The 23,411-nt window shown below is 46.4% G+C and overlaps 1 protein-coding gene across 2 annotated transcripts in view; it reads right to left on the bottom strand.

Annotated features, from left to right (window-relative positions):
- LOC141103142 (inter-alpha-trypsin inhibitor heavy chain H3-like) overlaps positions 1-23,411 on the bottom strand; it is a 221,679-nt gene that overhangs the window by 94,116 nt on the left and 104,152 nt on the right. For both annotated transcript variants that reach the window (XM_073592420.1, XM_073592421.1), the window contains exon 10: positions 22,213-22,338. In XM_073592420.1, coding sequence (XP_073448521.1) covers positions 22,213-22,338 — 126 coding nt within the window. The remainder of the gene's footprint in view (positions 1-22,212; positions 22,339-23,411) is intronic.

Genomic DNA, 23,411 nt, shown 5'->3' with positions numbered 1-23,411 from the left:
CTGTTCAATCCATTATCTGAAAATGGAAAGAGTATGACACAACTGTAAACCCACCAAGACATGGTCGTCCACCTAAACTGACAGGCCGGGAAAGGAGAGCATTAATCAGAGAAGCAGCCAAGAGGTCCAATCGTAACTCTGGAGGAGCTGCAGAGATCCACAGCTCAGGTGGGAGAATCTGTCCGCAGGACAACTATTAGTCGTTGTCAGAAACCTTGAAATCAGGCAGAAACAGAAGTACAGTTAAATCACATTTGTTTAATAATAAACGTAAAAAGAACAAATGTAGTGAAAACATAGCCAAAGTTCAGTAACCGGAACGGATAGTCAGCCAAGCCAGAAGTCAGGAATCAATGTAGTGGAACGGCAAGCAGGATCTGGAGCCAGAAGGGATGTCAGCAAAGCAAGTCTTGAACAAGATCGCAGGAGATAGTTTCTGTGATGTTGACCAAGGCGAAAGCAGAGCTCCTCTGGACTGGAAGGCTTAAGTAGGCAGGACTGATGGGCAGGATATCATAAACAGCTGAGTAACTGTGGAGAGATAAGAGCTGGAAATTAGCCGACAGCTGAGCGGCCAGCTCAGAGAAGGAAGGGCTGAGCCCAGCCCTGACAGTGCCCCCTCCTCAATGACCCCTCCCCCACGGAGGACCACCAGGCTTGAGAGGAAAACGTCTATGGAAATCACGGAGGAGGACAGGGGCATGTACGTCCAAAGATGAGACCCAAAAGCGTTCCTCCAGACCTTACCCTTTCCGATGCACCAGGTACTGTATGCGCCCACGGAACCTACGGGAGTCAACAATGGACTGTACTTCATACTCCTCATGGTTCTCAACCTGTACAGGGTGAGGATGTGGCACCGAGGTAGTAAAGCAGTTGCAGACCAAAGGTTTTAATAAGGAGACATGAAATACATTAGAAATACACATATTAGAAGGAAGGTCTAATGTGTAAGCCACTGGGTTAATCCTGCGAAGAATACGGAAAGGCCCAATAAAGGCCCGTTCTTTAGGCAGCCTGAGCTCCCTGTCCCCTCTATTCAACCCCAGGAGCACCTCCTGCCAACTGAGGAACCTATGCTGCTGGGCCGGACCAAGCTATCTCCCGGAGAACATGGTAAGCGCAGAACTCTGGGCCTGTGCCTCTATTGTGGGGCCTAAGGTAATTATCGTGACACTTGCTCTCTTCGTCCGGAAAAACGCTCGGCTAATACATCTGGAAGGTGGCGTATTGGACCCTGAAATATCACCTTCACCTTCTCATCTTCTTCTTTCTGTGTTCCTTCATGTCAGCGCTTCCTCTCATTCGGTCTCGGCATATCTGGATTCTGGATATCCTTCCTTATCTTATCTAAGGTCTCATCTCCTATCGTTTTAGGTCTTTCTTGGTTACGGCTCCATTCTCCACACATTGACTGGACTGCTGGACAGATCTTGGCTTGGGGTTTCTCCTGTTCCTCATCCTGCCTACTCAAGGTTGCCCCAAAAGAGAAACGTCCTGTTGCCACCATCCCAGTATCTTCTGCTCTTCCCTCTGCATATAGCGATTTCTGGGGTGTGTCCTGCAATAATTAGGCTGATGCACTCTCTAGGTCATGTGGCACTCTGGATGAAGAGCCAACCTGTGAACCTGAGCCAATCATTGACTTCAGTTTGCATAACCATTTACCTTTGCCTGTCCCTAAACTCCCTTGGACGCACAGCCAGGCTAACTTATCCGCAAGTTCCACAGTCGCTACGCCCTGCTATGCGATTGAAGTAGTCGCTACACCTGGCGATGCTATTCAGTCGGCCTCTGCACCAGTTATGCCAGTCCAGCCCATGCCCAGTGAGTTTCCTGCTTTTTCTTATTCAGGACCTTCTGTAACCTGGCCTCACCCTACTACTACTACGTCCATTCAAACCTGTCTAAGAGGCTCAATCCATCCTTTGGATAGACTGCCTCATTCGGCCAGGTGGGGTTTTCAACCTTTTTTTCAGGACTCTCTGCATTCTGCTTGTGTTTCAGCTATCCAGCTTGACTCCTGTGACACGTCACCTTCTAACCAACCTGGTCTCAGGGATCCACTGACCTCTGCCCAGTCCTGTGATGGTCCTGTGATGGATGTCCAGCTCATCTTTAAGGGTCTGGGGGACCCTGCTCAGTCTCCTGATGTTCTTCTCATGCCCGTACCCATTTCTAAAAAGCCTTTAGTTCTCATTAAGTCCTCTCGTCCTTTCCCTAACTCGGTTACGGTCTCTGAGGATGATCCAAAGTACGAGGTTAGTCAAGTTCTGGATTCCTGGCTTCGTAAAGGCACTCTTCAGTACCTTGTACATTGTAAAGGGTTTGGTTCTAATCTCTGTACACTTTTGTTTGATATGAAACGGCCAGAATTAGCTGTTCAGGAAATTGTGGTTGGGCAACTGATGGTCAGCAGATGTTAACAGAAATTAAGAAACGTTGACCTTTTTAGCCTGAACTGTATAGGTTAAACTGAAGTCACTGAAATCACAAGATGAAGACATCACTAATATATGCTAATGAACTTTTATGTGTATTAATCTCATTGGTCCCAAGTGGGGCAGGTTCTTGTAAAGACACAACATAAAAAGCCTCCTGCTTAATAAACCATTGTAATCATTCATCACGTACCCCTGTGTGTGTATGTGTATTGATTAACCGCCGGCGAGGTCCTCCACTGAGCCAACTCAAGAGCCTAGGCCAGTAAGAGAAGACGAGCAACCTAACAAGGAGAGGAATTGAATCACTGCATCTGAGGTCTTTGCGCCTCGTCTGTTGAGGAGGTTTCATGTGAAGTTTCCCTTTAAGCCTGGGTCCAGGCGGGGGGAGGGGGAGGCCTCGTAAGAGGGAGGGTACTGTCATGGTTATGCAGTAATGTTTGTCTGTTAGCTTACCTCTCCTCCATGTGTTCACCTTTAGAGGCCAGTCACTCTGGCTGCTTAAATAATCTCTCCTCAAAGCATGGCTCCACCCCAGCCCCTATCAGGGAACTCTATATTAACCTGTGCACTTCAAGCTTGCCCTGCTGATCAACTATTGTGATTTGGCTTCCGTGTGCTCATTGCTCTGTGTCCTACGTCTGATACTGTTTACCGATCTTGGCTTGTTCTTGACTATACCTGCTTGCTTGTGACCCTGACCTTTTGGCGTGTTCTCTGTCTATTCCTGTCTGCTAGTCGCCCTGACCTTTGGCTTATCTCCTTACTATCCCTTGTTGTCCTAGACTGCTGCTTCCTCGCTGTCCTCCTGTAGCCTACTGTGAGCATGAGCTGGGAGACCCTGAGGGCCGCGACCTGGAGCCAGTTGCAGCGCAGTCCATCCTCCCCACTAGAGGCTCTGGTGAACACCTGCTGGCTCTTAGACTCTACGCCCTGGGGAATCTTATGCTCTAGCTCCCAGTGGGATCTGTGTTGTTGCTTTAGTGGACCTGCCTTCCTGAACCACCCAGAGTTCCATCCGCAGAAGTCAGCCGTAATGTCCACTACCTTGCGGTACACTCCTGTCTCCAACGGGGTGCATCTGTCACCTGGACTTAGGTGACCTGACAGCAACGTAGGAATTGCTCCAAGGACTGATTGTCTCGTTCTGCAGCCCCATTAGACTGCAAGTGATACGCAGAGGAGAAAGCAAGCTGTATTCCCAACTGTGCACAAAAGCCTCACTAGAACCGGGACACAAACTGACTACCCCTGTCCGAGACAATCACCTTGAGTAGCCCATGTAAGAAAAAGATCTCAAGAGCAAAAATGGAAGCCAGTTCCTTAGAAGTGGGCAACTTCTTCAGTGGAATACAATGGCACATCTTTGAGAACCGGTCAATCACCATAAGGATAACTGTGTTGCCCTGGAAGTTGGATAACTCCACAATGAAATCCATAGACAGGTGGGTCCAGGGCCTCTCACCATTGGGTATAGGTTGTAGGAGGCCTACTGGAAGGTGCCATGGAGTCTTACTGTGAGCACACACGGTACAGGCAGCTACGAAGTTAGTTAAATCAGCAAGTAGACTAGGCCACCAGAATTGTTGGGAAATGGCCCAAAAGAGTTGACTCTTCCCAGGGTGGCCAGCAGCCTTGGGATAATGGTAAGTCTGGAGCACAGCAGTACGGAGACTCTCTGGGACAAAGCAGCGATCACAAGGTTTCTCAGGAGGAGCATGGACCTGAGCAGCAAGAATTTTGTCAGGAGGAGTGAGACTGGTGCGAACCGTAGCCAGAATACGATCAGGAGGAATCACAGGAACTGGAACTGACTCCAACTTGGAAGTGGAGGAAAATTGTCATGACAAGGCGTCAGCCTTTACATTCTTAGTACCGGGTAACAATGAGACAATGTAATTGAAATTTGACAAGAAAAGAGCCCACCTTCTGCGAGAGAGGCGTTAAGCCTCAGACAAGAATGTGAGATTCTTTTGGTCAGTAAGAATGAGAACTGGCACAGTGGTACCTTTGAGCAGATGTCTCCATTCTATCAGGGCTAAAATGATCACCAACAGCTCTGTCACCAATCTCGTAATTGCACTCAGCAGGTGACAATTTCTTGGAAAAGTAGCCACAAGGATGCATAGTGCTCTCAGAGGTAGGATGATGAGACAAAAGGGCGCCAACACCAGTTTCAAAAGCATCAACCCCAAGGATAAAAGGTAACGTAGGATCAGGATGTGCAAACAAAGGAGCAGAAACAAAGGCAGCCTTGAGACTCTCAAAGGCCTTAATGGACTCTGGAGACCAAATCTGTGGGTTACCGTCATTTCTGGTCATATCAGTCAGGGGCTTGACCAGAGACGAGAGGTTACGAATAAACTTCAGATAATAGTTGGCAAAGCCCAGGAAACGCTGCAGAGGGTCGGGGCCACTGTAGAACTGCCGAAAGTTTCTCTGGGTCCATCGAAAAACCAGCAGTGGAAATGACATAACCCAGGAATTTAACCTGTTCATGATGGAACTCGCATTTCTCCAGTTTACAATAGAGATGGTTCTCTCTTAGTTTCTGAAGCACACGACAGACATCTGTATGGTGGCTCTCCGGGGACTTGGAAAATATGAGGATATCATCGAGCTAAATCACCACACATAACTGCAACAAATCTCGGAGGACATTGTTAATAAATTCCTGGAAAACTGCCAGGGCGTTACAAAGGCCAAAAGGCATTACGTGCTACTCATGATGGCCTGTTCTGGTATTAAACGCAGCTTTCCACTCGTCTCCCTCCTTAATCCTCACAAGATTGTATGCCCCTCTCAAATCAAGCTTTGTGAAAACCGTTGCTCCCTTGAGGTGGTCATTCTTAATCGTGAAACAATTGAGACCCCTATAATCAATACAAGATCTCAGTTCACCACTCTTCTTCACAAAGAAGAAACGAGCACAAGCAGGAGACCAGGATTTGCGGATGAAACCTTGAGAAAGTGCGTCTGCAACATACTCCTCCATGGCCTTATCCTCCAAGACCGACAAAGGGTAAACCCGACCATGAGGGGGTATAGCACCAGGCTGAAGGTCAATTGCGCAATCATACAGCCGGTGTGGAGGAAAACTACTGGCTTGACCTTTGTCAAAGACATCTCTAAAATCGCGGTACTCATTCAGCAGGGAGGAGAGTGAAGAGGTGCACAGGACCTTGGCTACCTTCTGGAAGCATGTCTCACTGCATTGTGGTGACCAGGAGAGAACCTCAGCACGGAGCCAATCAAAAGAGGGGTTGTGCCTCTGTAACCAAGGATAACCAATAACCAGCGGAAAGGTGAGTAAATAACTTGAAATTGGATTATCTCATGGTAAAGAGCCCTGTCAGGTCTCTCACCTACCAGACCGGTGAGTCCACTTGGGCAGAGGGTAGGCTCCCTTACCTATCCGACTCGCGGCCCCTGATAGAGCAGACAGGGAACCCACGAGTGCGGAGTGGTATGAGAGCCTGGTTCAGGAGTCCAGATGCCGGAAAAGAGGTGGTCCTCCAACAGCAGGTAGTAATCAGGAGCACAGGCAACAGATGCTGAGCAGGAGCTGTAGACTGGTCACACACAGGCAGAGTTCGGCAACAGGCGGGCAGCAGAAGTACAAGAGGACCACGCAGGAGCGAGGTCAAACAAGCCGGGGTCAGGTGCAGGCAGAAGTCAGGAAAGTCCAATAAGCAAGCCGGGTCGTCAACAGATCAGAACTCAGGAACACAGGAACACAGAGAAGGTAACAGGAACTTAGGTACAGGAGCTGTTGATCAGGCAGCACCGAGCAGAGAGTGTAGCAAGCCTAAATAGGCTGATTGGCGCCAAACGCCGCGCATGTGTGTGCGCCGGTACGCACAGGCGCCCGCGCACACGCGCGCACACCAGCACCACCAGACACACGCTTACCAGCGCCCATAGGCGGACGCTCGCTAACGCGCGCGTGCCCGGGCACCACCGCGCACACCACTGCCAGCTGGATCATCCACACCAGTGCCCACAGAAGCATGCGCCCCAGCACACACAGGAACGCGCGCACCGACGCCCGACCAGGTAACCTCTCTGACAGTGCCCCCTCCTCAAGGGCAGACTCTGGATGCCCAGTTGGGCTAACTTGGAGGCATGCAAATTTTTGAATGCTTGCAAGAGTTCTCTGGCATGCAAGTTGCTTTCTAGCTCCCATGAGTTGTGTTCAGGGCCATACCCCTTCCACTTTATGAGGTATTGGGTTTGATTGCGCCTCCATCTGCAATCTAGAATTGCTTCCACTTCGAACTCCTCCTCGCTGTTAACTAGGATAGGTTTGGGCGGGCCGACACTACGGCCAACAAAAGGATTGGGGGTAACCAGTTTCAAGAGAGACACGTGGAAGACCGGGTGCACCTGCAGGGAATTAGGCAGGTCAAGTTCGTAGGCGACGTTGTTAATCTTTCTCTTTACCAAGAAGGGACCCAAGAACTTCGGGCCTAGTTTCTTAGACGGACAGGCCAATTTCAGATTGGCGGTAGATAACCATACTGGTTTGCCTGGTTCCAAAACAAGTTCTCCACGCCTTTTTCTATCGAACATCTTCTTGTAATAATCTTGGGCCTTGACCATGGTATCCTGCAGTAATTTGTTGTTTTTTGAAGAGAAATCCAAGGTTTCGGATACGTATGCGCTTGTCTTCTTCTGGGGTAAGGGATGGACGGAGCAGACCAAGTTGCATGGGTTCTGGAACTTCCGCGACTGGAGCAGAGGAGGCAGGAGGAAATTGGGGAACTGGGAACCCTGGGAAGCATCCAAATAGGGCGAGGGTAACTAGTGGACCTCTCGGAACGTCTCTCTCTCAGGCGGCGGTCAATCTGAATGGACAAGTTGATGAGTTCATCCAGAGTCTGGGGTATCCAAACACGTGCCAACTCATCTTTAAGGGGGTCAGATAACCCCATCCGAAATTGATGACACAGGGCAGCATCTTTCCACTCTGTATCAGAGCTCCAGTGTCTGAACTCCACTGCGTAATCTTCGGCTGCTCTGCGACCTTGCTGCAGGGAGTGCAAGGCGGCCTCAGCAGTAGCCGTTAGTTGAGGGTCCTCATATAACTGTGACAGTGCAAGGAAGAAGGCATCCAGGGTATCCAGGGACCTGGATTTCTGCTCCAGTAGACGGTGAGCCCAAGTTTGCGGCTCGCCGGTCAGTAATGATATGACAAAACCCACTTTTGTGGCATCCAGGGAAAACGTGCGGGGTTGTAAAGCAAAATAGAGCTCACAAGCATTGCGGAACGCCCGGTATTTGCAATGTTCTCTTGTGAACTTTTCGGGTGTGGGTACCCTGGGTTCAGGAGGGAGCATTACTACGGAGGGTGCTGAGGAAAGTCCGGCAGATGATGCTCCCTGCGGGTGAGGAGATGCTGAGAAGGCTTGGACCTGTCCCTCTAATCTGGTGTAGCCTTCTTGTAGGCTTTTAACTGCTTGGGTAAGGCCTGCTAGGTGCCTACAAAGTTCATCCATGGGGGAGGCCCCCTGCCCGGACTCGGTCATGGCTGCCTGATACTGTCCGGTCTCTCACTTACCAGACCGGTGAGTCCGCTTGGGCAGAGGGTAGGCTCCCTTACATATCCGACTCGCGGCTCCTGATACAGCAGACAGGGAACCCACGAGTGCGGAGTGGTATGAGATCCTGGTTCAGGAGTCCGGATGCCGGAAGAGAGGTGGTCCTCCAACAGCAGGTAGTAATCAGGAGCACAGGCAACAGATGCTGAGCAGAAGCTGTAGACTGGTCACACACAGGCAGAGTTCGACAACAGGCGGGCAGCAGAAGTACAAGAGGAGCAGGCAGGAGCGAGGTCAAACAAGCCGGGGTCAGGTGCAGGCAGAAGTCAGGAAAGTCCAATAAGCAAGCCGGGTCGTCAACAGATCAGAACTCAGGAACACAGAGAAGGTAACGGGAACTTAGGTACAGGAGCTGTTGATCAGGCAGCACCGAGCAGAGAGTGTAGCAAGCCTAAATAGGCTGATTGGTGCCAAACGCCGCGCACATGTGTGCACCGGTACGCACAGGCGCCCGCGCACCCGCACACGCCCGAGCATGCCCCTGGACACCGGCGTGCACACCAGCACCTCCAGACACACGCTTACCAGCGCCCAAAGGCGGACCCGCGCTAACGTGAACGCGCGCGCCCGGGCGCCACTGCGCACACCACGGCCAGCCGGATCATCCACACCAGTGCCCACAGAAGCACATGCCCCAGCACACACAGGAACGCGCGCACCAACGCGCACCGGCGCGCACCGACGCCCAACCAGGTAACCTCTCTGACAAGCCCCTACGGCCATGGACAACGGAACCGTCTCATGAGTCACATGGGCAGTCTGTAGATGTCTCCCATCAAGAGCCTCAATGGCAAGTGAAGTGTCACGCAGCTGCAGCGGATTCGATTGCTTCGATACAAAGAGAGCATCAATGAACAGGCCTGCAGCCCTAGAGTTGATTAGAGCCTGTATCTCGATGGATGACTAAGCCCAAGAAAGGGTGACCGAAACCAGGGGCTTATCCTTCTGGATAACTGGGGATGAAACAACGCTACCTAAGGTCTGTCCGTGACAGGACCTCAAGGTTTGGGCGTTCCCTGGACGGGTAGGACAAGACTTCAAAAAGTGACCTGCCTGGCCACAATAAAGGCACAATCTCTCCCTCCTCCTAAAGGCTCTCTCATCCGCAGAGAGACGTGTGAAACCGAAGTGTAAGGGTTCACCTTCACTGACCGACTCGGGAACCAGGAGGCATGGGAGGTGAGGGAGGCATGGGTGGGACTGCAAAGCTCGGAGACAAGCGTACAGGAGGCTTCCGCAAGCGCTCCTTAAAAGAGAGTCTTTCTCTGAGTCTGGAGTCAATGAGGATGGCAAACGTGATCAACTTCTCCAGCTCAGTGAGTATATCTCGGGCTGCTATCTCATCTTTGATGGAATTCAAGAGACCATGAGAAAAAGCAGCCACAAGGGCCTCATTGTTCAACGCAACCTCTGCTGCCAGAGTACGGAATTCAATGGCGTAGTCAGCAACAGTTCTCGTACTCTGTTCGATGGACATGAGTCACTTGGCAGCAGAAGCGGAGCGTGCGGGAACGTCAAATACCCTTTTAAACGAAGCCACAAAGTCAGGGTAGCTCAAGACAACAGGTTTTTACGTCTCTCATAGAGGGTTTGCCCAGGCCAAGGCTCTCTCAGAAAGCAAAGTTATCACAAAACCTACTTTGCTTCTGTCCGTGGGAAACGCCTGGGCCAGCATCTCAAAGTATATCTCAACCTGGTTGAGAAACCCTCTGCATTGGACTGGATTGCCCCCAAATCGCTGGGGAAGCAGAACGGAACCAGACATACCTCTTATAGAGGTAATACTCGAGGCGGGTGCCTGAGACTGGAGCAGCAGCAGGGTCAGCCTGCAACATAGGTTGTACCGGGGCGGCCACAGTGGGCGATTCGAGGTGAGCCGTGCGACTCAGGAGCGTTTGTAACGCCATGGCAAACTGATCCATGCGGTGATCCAGTTCATCCAATTTGGAAAAAATATTACCAACAACTGCATCTTCTGAATTAATGACCTTCACCTACTGTCAGAAACCATGAAATCAGGCTGAAACAGAAGTACAGTTAAATCACACTTGTTTAATAATAAAAGTAAAAAGAACAAATGTAGTCAAAACATAGCCAAAGTTCAGTAACCGGAATGGATAGTCAGCCAAGCCAGAAGTCAGGGATCAATGTAGTGGAACAGCAAGCGGGATCTGGAGCCAGAAGGGATGTCAGCAACGCAAGTCTTGAACAGGATCGCAGGAGATAGTTTCTGTGATGTTGACCAAGGTGAAGGCAGAGCTCCTCTGGACTGGACGGCTTAAGTAGGCAGGACTGACAAGCAGGATATCATCAACAGCTGAGTAGCTGTGGAGAGATAGGAGCTGGCAATTAGCTGACAGCTGAGCGGCCAGCTCAGAGAAGGAAAGGCTGAGCCCAGCCCTGACAGTCGTGCACTCCACAAATCTGGCCTTTATGGAAGAGTGGCAAGAAGAAAGCCATTGTTGAAAGAAAGCCATACAAAGTCCCATTTGCAGTTTGTGAGAAGCCATGTGGGGGACACAGCAAACATGTAGAAGAAGGTGCTCTGGTCAGATGAGACCAAAAATGACATTTTTGGCCTAAAAGCAAAACGCTATGTATGGTGGAAAACTAACACTGCACATCACCCTGAACACATCATCCCCACCTTGAAACATGGTGGTGGCAGCATCATGTTGTAGTGATGCTTTTCTTCAGCAGGGACAGGGAAGCTGGTCAGAGTTGATGGGAAGATGGATGGAGCCAAATACAGGGCAATCTTGGAAGAAAACCTGTTAGAGTCTGCAAAAGACTTGAGACTTGGGCGGAGGTTCACCTTCCAGCAAGACAACGACCCTAAACATACAGCCAGAGCTACAATGGAATGGTTTAGATCAAAGCATATTCATGTGTTAGAATAACCCAGTCAAAGTCCAGAACTAAATCCAATTGAGAATTTGTGGCAAGACATGAAAATTGCCGTTCACAGAATCTCTCCATCCAACCTGACTGAGCTTGAGCTATTTTGCAAAGAATGGGCAAAAATGTCACTCTAGGTGTACAAAGCTGGTAGAGACATCCCCAAAAAGACTTGCAGCTGTAATTGTAGTGAAAGGTTGTTCTACAAAGTATTGACTGAATACAAATGAACACCACACTTTTCACATATTTATTTGTAAAAAATTTGGAAAACTATTTATCATTTTCCTTCCACATTTGCATACTTTTTTTAGATCAACACGATCTATAATATTAAAATATATTTGGTCTAGATTCTCGGCTAGACTTAGATATTCAATTTTAGTGAAGAGGAGAGATGCTGGAGGCGCAGGCATGCCGCACCTGGAATTATACCACGCAGCACCTTTACTCAGTAGGGTGCTAGATTGGTTCCACCATGGATCCTTCAAGCAGTGACTTACTCGAGTCCGATCTAGTGCCTGTACCACTGACCTCTCTCCCATGGCTTCTTCCTACTGATTGGCCACGTTCAACACTGGTAACGTTTTTGATTTCATCTTTGTTATATGGATGGGACAAAGTCATCACAACATACAATGTATCTTCACGCCCAGGGCCACTGACCCCAATATTGGTTAAACCACGGTTTCCACCGGGTATGTCAGATAAAAGTTTCCTCTGCTGGCAACCCCCACATCCTTTGCTTATCTGTCATTCATGTACGGACATAGGCTTGAAAACTCTGGGTGAGCTTAGCTCTCGTTCTCACCCAAAGGCAGGTGAATGGCTTCAATACTTTCAGGTACGTAATTTTTATAAAGGGCTGAAAGTATTAACTCTTTGCAGGGACCTAACACAGTTTGAGGAGTTGTGCCTTTCTGACTCAAAATGTCCTCATGCATTATCTAAAACATACGGTATTCCAATATCGCACGCATTTCTGGATCGCCCTTTCTATGTCTGAGACTGGGAACGAGATTAAGGTGAAAACCTGTCCCATGAAGATTGGGATAAAGTGTTCTTCCTCATCTTTAAAATACCTTTGTCATCTTATTCACAGGAATGAAACTATAAGATTATGATGCTATGGTATCGCTGCCCGGTTTTACTAAATAAAATTAATCCAGCTATGTCTGACCTATGCTGGAGATGCGGCGAATCGAGAGGCAGGAAACTCCTGAGGCAGCGCTTCTTTCTCTAATTCCGGGATCAATTAAATCAATTAAAAAGTGAATATTTAGATTTTTCCCGATGACAGGAAGAGCCTTAATTTCAAGACACTGGAAATCCCAAATAACACCAACAGTATGGGAATGGGTAGTAGAGACGAACCACGTAATGCGGATGGAAGAGCTAGTATTTATAGCAAATAACAATGAATGTAACTTTATGGAAGTCTGGGCCCCATGGATGAAGTTTCTGGAATCTCCTCAGCTGTTATCTTTCCTGTGACTGTTGGGATCCTGTCTGCTGGATGCTACATCTATTTTTCTTGTGTGTTTTTTTGGTTGTTTTTTTTTTTGTTTTTTTTTTTCTTAGTCTATTTGGTTTTTTTCCCCCTTATATATATATATATATATATATATATATATATATATATATATATATATATATTTGGCGGCACTGATAGGTGGCACTGGTAGGCAGTACTGATAAGTGACACTGATGATGAGGCAGTGATGGGCACTGATTTGCAGCACTGATAAGGTGGCACTGGTGGGCAATGATTAGCAGTAATGATGGGCACTGATAGATGGCACTGGTGGGCACTGTTTAGCAGCACTGAAGAGCGCTGATTAGTAGCACTGGTGGGCACTAAGGGGACCGATGTCCCTCTACCAGAAGCCGGTTAACAGCTTTCTTCTTTTCTTCACGCTGACAGCATGAGGGGGAAAAAAGCTGATAACCGGCTTCTGTTTACTTCTGCAATCAGCTGTCACTGGCTGACAGCAGATCACATGGTAAAGGGCCTGCTGTGATTGTCCCTTTACCTCGATTAGTGATCAGCCGAGTCCCAAGGACTTGCACGCAGACAGAGTGAGAACGGGAGGTTGTCCATGTATGCCCTCCCGGCATTTTAAGCCCACGCTGTAGCTGTCTTTCAGCTATAGTGCGGGCGCCGAATAGTTAAAAAAGAAACCTTGGCTGCTGAGTGCCTGGGATGAGGAACAATATGCTGTTAATGAAGAGGAATTTCAGATGTGTGTTGCCCAATCACAGCATTAAAACTAAATAATAAGGAAAAAAATAAAAATTAAAATTGTATAAATAAATATAAAAAAAACTAACAACTGAAACAACTGTTAACTTTTCTTTTTGGGGCTATCCAAGACAGGAACTTTCCATCACTTGGCATTGGTTATATGATAGTTTTTTCGTAGCTCTTCTGACAGCACACTTGCAAGCCTGAAGTTCCAGCAAATACTGTGCAAGCTCCAGCCAGTGGTGTAGCCTGGAAACCCAGTAGTACATGGAGTCCTTACTAATGTTGTAGTTAACAATTACAGTGCCTTGAAACAATATTCATACCCACTGAAATTTTCCACATTTTGTCATGTTACAACCAAAAACTTAAATGGATTTTATTGGGATTGTATGTGATAGACCAACACAAAGTGGCACATAATTGTAAAGTGGAAGGAAAATGAAAAATAGTTTTCCAAATTTTTTACAAATAAATATGTGAAAAGTGTGGCGTTCATTTGTATTCAGCCCCCCTGAATCAATGCTTTGTAGAACCACCTTTCCCTGCAATTACAGCTGACAGTCTCTACCAGCTTTGCACATCTAGAGAGTGAAATTTTTGCCTATTCTTCTTTGCAAAATAGCTCAAGCTCTGTCAGATTGGATGGAGAGCGTCTGTGAACAGCAATTTTCATGTCTTGCCACAGATTCTTAATTGGATTTAGGTCTGGACTTTGACTGGGCTATTCTTGCACATGAATATGCCTTGATCTAAACCTTTCCATTGTAGCTCTGGTTATATGTTTAGGGTCATTGTCTTGCTGGAAGGTGAACCTCCACCCCTGTCTCAAATCTTTTGCAGACTCTAATGCCCCTTACACACGATCAGAAATTCCGTCAGAAAAAACTTGGATGGTTTTTCCGACAGAATTCAAGCTTGCCTTGCATACACATGGTCACACAAAAGTTCTCTAAACTTTCGACCGTCAAGAACGCGGTGACGTACAATACTACGACGAGCCGAGAAAATTAAGTTCAATGCATTCGAGCATTCTTCGAATTGTTTCCCAGCATGCGTGATTTTTTGCGCGTCCGAATTACATACAGACTAGCGCATTTTCGGATAGGAACTTTTTCCGACCCAAAAATAAAGAACCTGCTCTCAATCTTTTGCTGGCTGGAATTCTGCCAGCAAAAGTCCGATGGAGCATACACACGGTCGGAATTTCTGACCAAAAGCTCACATCCGACTTTTGATGGCAGAATTTCTGATCGTTTGTATGGGGCACAACAGGTTTTCTTCAAAGATTGCCCTGTATTTGGCTCCATCCATCTTCCCATCAACTCTGAACAGCTTCCCTGTCCCTGCTGAAGAAAAGCATCCCCACAACATGATGCTGCCAACCACCATGTTTCAAGGTGGGGATGGTGTGTTCAGGGTGATGTGCAGTGTTAGAGCACTTTCACACTGGGGCGGGGGGCGGCGTCGGCGGTAAAACGCCACTATTGTTAGCGGCGTTTCACCGTCGGTATGCAGCCGCTAGCGGGGCGGTTTTACCCCCGCTAGCGGCCGAGAAAGGGTTAAATACCACCGCAAAGTGCCTCTGCAGAGGCGCTTTGCCGGCGGTATAGCTGCGCCGTCCCATTGATTTCAATGGGCAGGAGCGGTAAAGGAGCGGTATACACACCGCTCCTTCACCGCTCCGAAGATGCTGCTGGCAGGACTTTTTTTACCGTCCTGCCAGCGCATCGCTCCAGTGTGAAAGCCCTCGGGGCTTTCACACTGGAATGCAAGCAGCGGCACTTTCGGGTCAATTTGCAGGCGCTATTATTAGCGCAATAGGGCCTGCAAACCGCCCCAGTGTGAAAGAGCTCTTAGTTTTCCGACATACATAGCGTTTTGCTTTTAGGCCAAAAATGCAAATTTTAGTCTTATCTGACCAGAGCACCTTCTTCTACATGTTTGCTGTGTCCCCCACATGGCTTCTCACATACTGCCAATGGGACTTCGTATGGCTTTCTTTAAACAATGGCTTTCTCCTTGCCACTCTTCCATAAAGGACAGATTTGTGGAGTGCACGACTAATAGTTGTCCTGTGGACAGATTCTCCCACCTGAGCTGTGGATCTCTGTAGATCCTCCAGAGTTACCTTGGACCTCTTGGCTGCTTCTCTGATTAATGCTCTCCTTGCCTGGGCTGTCAGTTTAGGTGGATGACCATGTCTTGGTAGGTTTACAGTCGTGTCATGCTCTTTCCATTTTTGGTTGATGTTCAAAGCATGGGATATTTTTTTATAACCTAACCCTGGTTTAAACTTCTCTACAACTTTATCCCTGACCTGTTTGGTGTGTTCCTTGGCCTTCATAATGCTGTTTGTTCACTAAGGTTCTCTAACAAATCTTTAAGGGCTTCACAGAACAGCTGTATTTATATTGAGATTAAATTACACAAAGGTGGACTCTATTTACTAATTAGGTGATTTCTGAAGGCAATTGGTTCCACTAGATTTTAGTTAGGGGTATCAGAGTAAAGGGGGCTGAATACAAATGCACGCCACACTTTTCAGATATTTGTAAAAAAAATTGAAAACCATTTATCATTTTCCTTCCACTTCACAATTATGTGCCACTTTGTGTTGGTCTATCACACAAAATTCCAATAAAATACATTTACGTTTTTGGTTGTAACATGACAAAATGTGGAAAATGTCAAGGGGTATGAATACTTTTTCAAGGTACTGTATGTGGATGAGAAGCTGCCTATATATGCTGCCTGCAGCTGGGAAAAAGGGGGGTGGGGAGGGTTTCCTGCCACCATTAGGAAATGTGGTAAAGAGGTTGGGATGCAGCAGCTACCTAAAAGTGCCATATTTTGGGCACAATCTGGGATTGTGGCAGTAGATCGGTCGATTTACCCTTGTATCTGAAATTTACAGGGTAGACCACCCACTAGTGGTCCCTTTCTTTTTGGAACTGAATCCTGAGGTTCTTGTGCAGGTATCTGTGCATAAAATACCCCACTGGTCACAAATAGCCTGCAGCAGAGGATCTTGAGTCCTCCAATCTCATCCCATCCAACTCCCAGGTATTGGGAGGGATGAAACGTCCCCCCACTGAAGCCTGCCCCATTTCCTTTTCCTGCTTCACTGCCAGCACCTCAAGCCACTTCCTACTTTTATCCTTCATCTGCTGCCTCATTGATTGCACATACTGGTGGAGGGCAGGGACAATCTTGTGGGCAAAACAATAGTGGCTAAGTACCTGCCACTGTGAAGCAGCACCGGTCATAAACTCATGGAAAGAAGCTGCAATGGGAGCAGCTGCAAAGCCAGCATTTTTGCAAAGCTGGCATTAAGACACTGGGCATGTGGGGTCGTTTAGAGACATTTTGTTCTTTTGCTCCAGCAGCTGAAGCTTGTCGCTATCTTGAGCTGCACTATCCAGCTGCTGTAAAATATTTGTGGCTATTGTCTTTTAGATAATACATATATTTTTGTTGCAAAATAAAACCTGCCTTGTCTCTTTCTATTTGCTGCCTATTCAAGTGCTTTTGTATAGGCTGTTCTGATTCAAATGCTGCTTATTGCCATAGCTCCTTAGAGCCAATCTGTAAAGACAAAATAGTCTTGACAGCATTCACTGGAGTTTAACTCTTCAATCCAACACAATTTTACTTCAGCTAATTGCAGTACATGGAATGTTTTTCCAATAAGAAGGCCATAACTTTCCTAAAACCTGTCTCTGCAATAAACATGGAAGAAAGGAGAGTCTAGCTAGAACTAAGCTAATTATTTAAATGGGAAGCCCACAAATGTGTAATTAGAGGCACCTTTATCGCTGTCACAGCCAAACGCAAACGACAGAGGCAGATGCACTTGACAGAACTAACCGCCCGCATTCATGAGTTGGAATGCGCACACAAACGGCTGCAAACCGCTGACACCCTGCAAGACCTTTTACAAGCTAGATCAGACCTTTTTGAAGAATTAGATAAAAAGATCAAACGCAACTTTATTTTGTCTAGGTATTTGTTCTACGAATATGGGAACAAAATCAGGCAGGCTCCTAGCTAGGACACTTCAAACCAGGAGAGCGGTCTTAACAATCTACTCCCTAACTGATCCTTCAGGCCGTAAAATCAACTCTTCTACTGACATCGCAAAAAAATTTACCCACTATTATTTGCAACTATATAACCTGTCCACTTCTGACCCAACTAAAGACAACACACCGAGGGCTCAGCCTAAAGATTTCCTGCAGAAATATAACTCCAAGCCAATATCATCAGCAGAAGCATGGGCCCTAGAACTCCCCTTATCAGAAGAGGAAGCTAAATTAGCCCTCAAGCAAATGAAACCTGGTAAGAGCCCAGGTCCAGACAGACTATCAGTGGGTTATTATAAAATGTACACGGATATTCTCTTCCCCCACTTCTTAAATGCCTTCAATGCCTTTTCATGCCAAACAGCGCTACCGCGAGATCTCTGAGAGGCTCACATAACCGTGATCCCCAAGCCGGGAAAGGATCCCTTGTTAGTCACCAATTACAGACCAATCTCACTACTAAATATAGACCTGAAACTGTACGCCAAAATACTTGCCAACCGTCTACTACCCCTATTACCCCAATTGGTCTCACTCGACCAAGTGGGCTTTGTCCCTGGCAGAGAAGCAAGGGACAATACCATTAGAGCAATTAACGTACACCATTGGCTGACCACCAATCGGCAACCGGGCTTCCTCCTCTCCCTAGACGCCGAGAAGACATTCGATAGAGTGGCCTGGGACTATATGGCCGAAGCACTCAAACAATTGGCCTACGAGAACACATCATCCTTGCACTATACTCCACACCCACAGTGAAGGTCCGAGTAAATGGCTACCTATCGAATGCCTTCTCAATCACAAATGGTACACGGCAGGGGTGCCTCCTTTCTCCTGTAATTTTTGTCCTCACTCTGGAGCCCCTACTTCGGCGTCTCAGAGCCAACTCCGGACATCAGAGGGATCCTCATTGCAAATCAAACCCAAAAGTTGACTGCCTTTGCTGACAATATATCCTCTTATTCCTCTCTGAACCCCTTATCACGATCCCTAACCTACTTAAAGACTTTACCACATTCAAACTCCTGACCAATTTACAGATCAACTTCTCAAAATCTGATGCTTTGTCACAGGATGTCCGTAATCAATGTCAGTCCAACTTCCCATTTAAATGGAGTCGAGATACGATCACATACCTAGGCATCCAATTACCCTCTAAACTTGCAGACTTATACGCTAAAAACTTTCTCCCGTTATTGCAAAATATACATTGCGACCTAAAGTCATGGTCCACTGGCCTGGTCTCCTGGTTTGGTAGGGCAACAATCGTGAAAATGAATATCCTAATGACAATACTATACCTACTACAAACCATACCAATAAAACTTCCAAATACATTTTTCTCTTCATTTCAGAGGGCCTGTAAAGCCTTTTTATGGGGCACTTCTAGTCCCAGATTGAGTTATCACAGACTAACGATTCCCAAACTAAAAGGAGGCATAGGCCTCCCAGATATCTCACAATACCACCAAGCTTGTCAACTAGCTAGGATTATTGACTGGAATGTTCATTTCAAAAACCAAAGCATGGGTACAATTGGAACATGCAATGACACCTTCTCCCTTACACCAACTTCTTTGGATTACCAGCAGGCATATCTCATCCTCATGTAAAACCCACCCTCTCATTAACGCTACGTTAGTAACTTTCAGAGAAGCCTGCTGTAAAAATAAAATCTCGTCTATAACAGGTCCCCTGACACCGATTCGCCAAAATCCAGACTTCTCACCAGGTATGTCTGCCTCTTTTCTCCTAGACGTCTGGCCGTATCCCGCTATCCGCGCAGAACAATTTTTTCACAGAGGCCATCTTCTCACCCTGCAAGCACTCTCTTCCTAGATGATAAATAAGTAATTCCCGTTCTGGACTTACACCCAAATTCGACACTTTCTTGACAGATCTTAACCCAGAACTGACTGGTCCCGACAGCTTTCACTGTTCGAGTCAATATGTTTAAGACAAGAACCCCAAAGAACCTAATCTCTGACATATATGCTATGCTCTTCGTTGATCATGACCCTAAAGCTAATGCAGCAAGCCGCAGGTGGGAACAAGAGCTATCCTTAGATCTCACCAAACCCGAGTGGGAAAATATCTACGCATATATTCACAAGGGGACAGTAAACGTCCACATGCAAGAAAACTGATTCAAATTATAGGACTCCCCTTAAACTACATAAGAGCTCACCTACAGTGAAGAGTTGGGTTCACTTTTGCACATTTGGTGGTCCTGCCCTCAAATCCAACCATTCTGGAAAAAAGTCCATCTTCTCACCAATCAAATTACCACTTTTGCCTTAGAGTATTCTCCGGCACAATTCCTGCTGCACCACTCCACAATGCCAAGAAAGTCATACCTACGCTCTTTAGCCATGCATCTTGTGAATGCGGCCAGGTTGTGCATTCCAGCCCGATGGCGAACATCAGATCCCCCGACTATTGCAGACTGGTTTTTAACGAATCACAAAAATCGCAGAAATGGAGGAACTTGTCCACCAAGCAAACGATATTCCCTCTAAATTCTTGAGCACGTGGTCTTGTTGGAAACATTTCATCACGACAGATGACTACAAGAAGCACCTAGCATAGCTGTCTACCCAAACCTCGGGCGGGAGAGAAGACGGGAATTAGTGTCCCCCTTTCCTTCAAAGAGCACTTACGACACGCACACACCCATCTCACCCCTTACTCCCTCGCTAGTACCTCTGCCCCCCCCCCCTTTTTTTTTTTTTTTTTATCCCTACATCTTCCCTCCTAAGTGTGCAATCCCCACCCACAAAGGAACCATGAGTGTCTTACCTTAGTCCCAAAGACCCCCCATTTGCGATAAGCTTGATATATGTGCTACACTATGGGCCTTTGAACAAGGGAATTCTCCTTATACTTCACTTTATCTTATTATGTTTTGGTTTGCTTGTTATACTCAACCAGTTTAATACCTTGTAACAGGATTACTAGATGTATGACACTAGTGCTATTGTGTGTGTCATACTACACTTTACGAATATGTTAGCAGGATTCTGTTCACTGCTCATTGTTCTTACAGCAGCCGCGCCTGCAACCACGCTTATTGCTGTATACAGTCTATTAAAACAATAAAAATTGATCCAAAAAAAAAAGAACTAAGCTAATTATGAAATCATGAGACCCGTCACCCAATTTGCCAAAAAGGAGATCCAATCGGATTGGTCACCAGGAGGAGGAAGGAGGAGACGCTGGGGAACTGAGACAGCAGCAGCCCGCAGCACGGTGAGAAGCCGCCGCCCAGGGCGCTGCATTTGAGATGGGGTAAGTGCTGGGCCCTGACTGACTGACCGACGGGGGGGGGGGGGGGGTTGTGGCAGAAGGTGGATTATTTGCCGCTCCCCCAAAAAAAAACCACCAGCCACCACTGGTTGTCACCTTCATGTATGCTGTGCGTGCTTGTACTACCGTGGGATGAGAAGATGTTGCAGGTGGTGTGGCTATCATCATTGCCACTGCTGAATAACAAGCCCCTAGCTTGCCAGTCAGCAGCTGGCCACACCCAGCCCTGCCCACTGCTTTCTGGATTGATCGCACTATCTTTATACTTTCTCACAACAGATTTCCTCTAAAAGGGAAATATGATGACTCAAAATTGAAATGAATTTGTATATATTATAACAGTATTAAAGTAGAAATATGAAAAGGTAGTTTGCACCCCTCTGAAAAAAGTGGGACTTTAAATTGGCAAAGACACTAATAAATTGGTTAAAAAATAGATTTATTTAACAAAAAAGACAGAAAGACTATGCTAAAAAATCATCTTCACATGATGATTAATGAAACAAACACTGACCATAGCACAATTACACATAAAATGATATCTTGCAAATTAAATATGACGGTACATATACAAAGTAGTTTCACTCCAATGTCCGATAGTACTTTCCAGTGTCCAATATCCGGGATAAGTCCTAGCGGTACCAACGCGTTTCAGGTTCAAAATCCTTTCATCAGGGGTAATTATATAGGAGGATTTATATTCTAAACCAGGTGAATGGCACCGTAATCAAAACAAAAAAAATATAGTAGTAAAGTAATATTGCAGCAAGAGTAAAAAATGGCGTTGTCAGTGGATGGCGTGTATGGAGGTTTTAATTCAACCTGGAGTATTTTTGGCCCAGCAGGGGAAGAGCAAACAACCTGGTCCTTCCGATGGAAGTTTAAATAGGTGTAGACACAAAGCTTGCAATCTCAAATGAGGGGTCTTGCAATAAATTGAGGATTATAGTCAGAATCCTGCATCAGTAATAAAGCTGCAGTGAGGTAGTCACTATCGTTTGTTCAAGCTGGGTTAGGGGGGTCCGTGAGGCACGCCATCTACACTGACAAGGTCTGGTTTCTTTATGTAAAGTAGAACTATAGGCAAAACTTTTTTTTCTTCATTTTGGATAAAGCAAGAGAGGGTTATAACCCTTGTCAGATTTTTTTTCGCCATCTGTGTCCCATTGAGATTTCCCTTCACTTCCTGTCCCATAGCCAAAGAGGAAGTGAGAGGAAATCCTTGTAAATCAAGGGAATTTCTTGGGGACCCCCAGGTCACCAGAATGAATGTACCCATTGGAAGATTTCCCCTCTATTACTTTTCTGGGGACAACCCAAACATTGGGTAATTTCTCTTACTTTCACTTTCAATGACAATGGTAAACATGACAAATAGAGAGGATGAATCGCCTTTACAGGGGCACAGACAGCAATAAAAACTGGCAGGTGTTCTAATCCCTCTCCACTCTATCCAAAACTAAATAAAAAAGTTTTGCCTTTAGTTATACTTTAACATTTTATAGCATTTTATAACACAATCTACTTTGGTTCTTAAATGAGAACATTTTCTAGGCCTTTTGGTACAGGCATATTTAACCTGCCTTTAAGTGATAGATAACTCTCCAGAAACATGTTTTACGAAATATATGACTTACCTATATTTGCTTCACCATCAGTAAGCAAGACTATTAAAGAGACACTTCTTTCTGGGATTTGGTTTAGTTCACGTGCTTTATCCAATAATTCCACGGCCCTTAGCACAGGATCATTGATATTTGTGGCTGCAAAAAAAATATGTTTAAAAATTGATACACTATATATATATATACGCACACTGTATACCCAACAAGGAATTCAAAGATTCAAAGTTGGCAAAGGAACCTACAAGGCTACTGAGGGTACACTTTGTTGTTGACCAAGTATTTTTCACACACTGAATACCTAACTTGACCTATGTATCGTGACTCTGACTCCTGAGTTAGACACCTGAGTCTGGCTCTGACACCTGACTCTTACTTTTGGCTTTGACCCCCTAACTTTGATACTTGACTTATATTTCTGGGTTTGACACCTAATTTTGACACCTGACTCTACCTCCTGACTTTGACATTTGGCTCTGACTCCTGACCCTGGTACCTGACTATTACTTCTGGGTCTGATACCTGACTCTGAAAGCTGACTACCGCTTAATTTTTTACATTTGATGGTGCTGTCACCTAACTTCTACTCGTAGCTTTGATATCTGACCCTGATACATGGCTTTGACACCAGACTCTTACTCCCGGCTCTGAAACCTAATACTTTTGGGTCTGACACCTGACTGATTCTTGGCTCTGGCACATGGCACTTATGGCAGGAATACACGATAAGAAAATCGGGAGAAAAATTTCCATTCTGTGAATGATCGGACGATTTTCTACTCATTGATGCCCAGCAACTAATACCCGATATCAATATTGTGAACGAAAAAGACAGATTGAAAAAATTGAAAAATTGTGTTGTATCGTTTGTGAATAAACGATATTCTATTTGTTGGTGTGTAGGTCGTCTGAAAAACATCTCTTGAACATTATCACACATGAGCGGAACTAGTAGACGACCCCACTTGTACGTGAGACGTCAATGCTACATATGAAATTAATTGCTCTTTTAAAGATTTTTTTTTGATTGGTTAATGTTTGCGACGATTTTGACCAACGAACGCTGTTACGTTGGTCGGCGGTCGAGTGATCGTTCGATTTTCTAACCGTGTATTTGTGCTATTACTCCTGGCTCTGACTCCAGACTAACATCCGGCTCTGAATGAGTCTTGGTTCTGGCACCTGGCACTTACTCCTGGCTCTAGCACCAGGCT

This window comes from Aquarana catesbeiana, linkage group LG07, assembly GCF_042186555.1.
Source record: "Aquarana catesbeiana isolate 2022-GZ linkage group LG07, ASM4218655v1, whole genome shotgun sequence".
NCBI classification, from domain to species: Eukaryota; Metazoa; Chordata; class Amphibia; order Anura; family Ranidae; genus Aquarana; species Aquarana catesbeiana.
The sequence above is the reverse complement of the archived record's forward strand: the minus strand, read 5'-3'. Positions and strand labels throughout refer to the sequence as shown.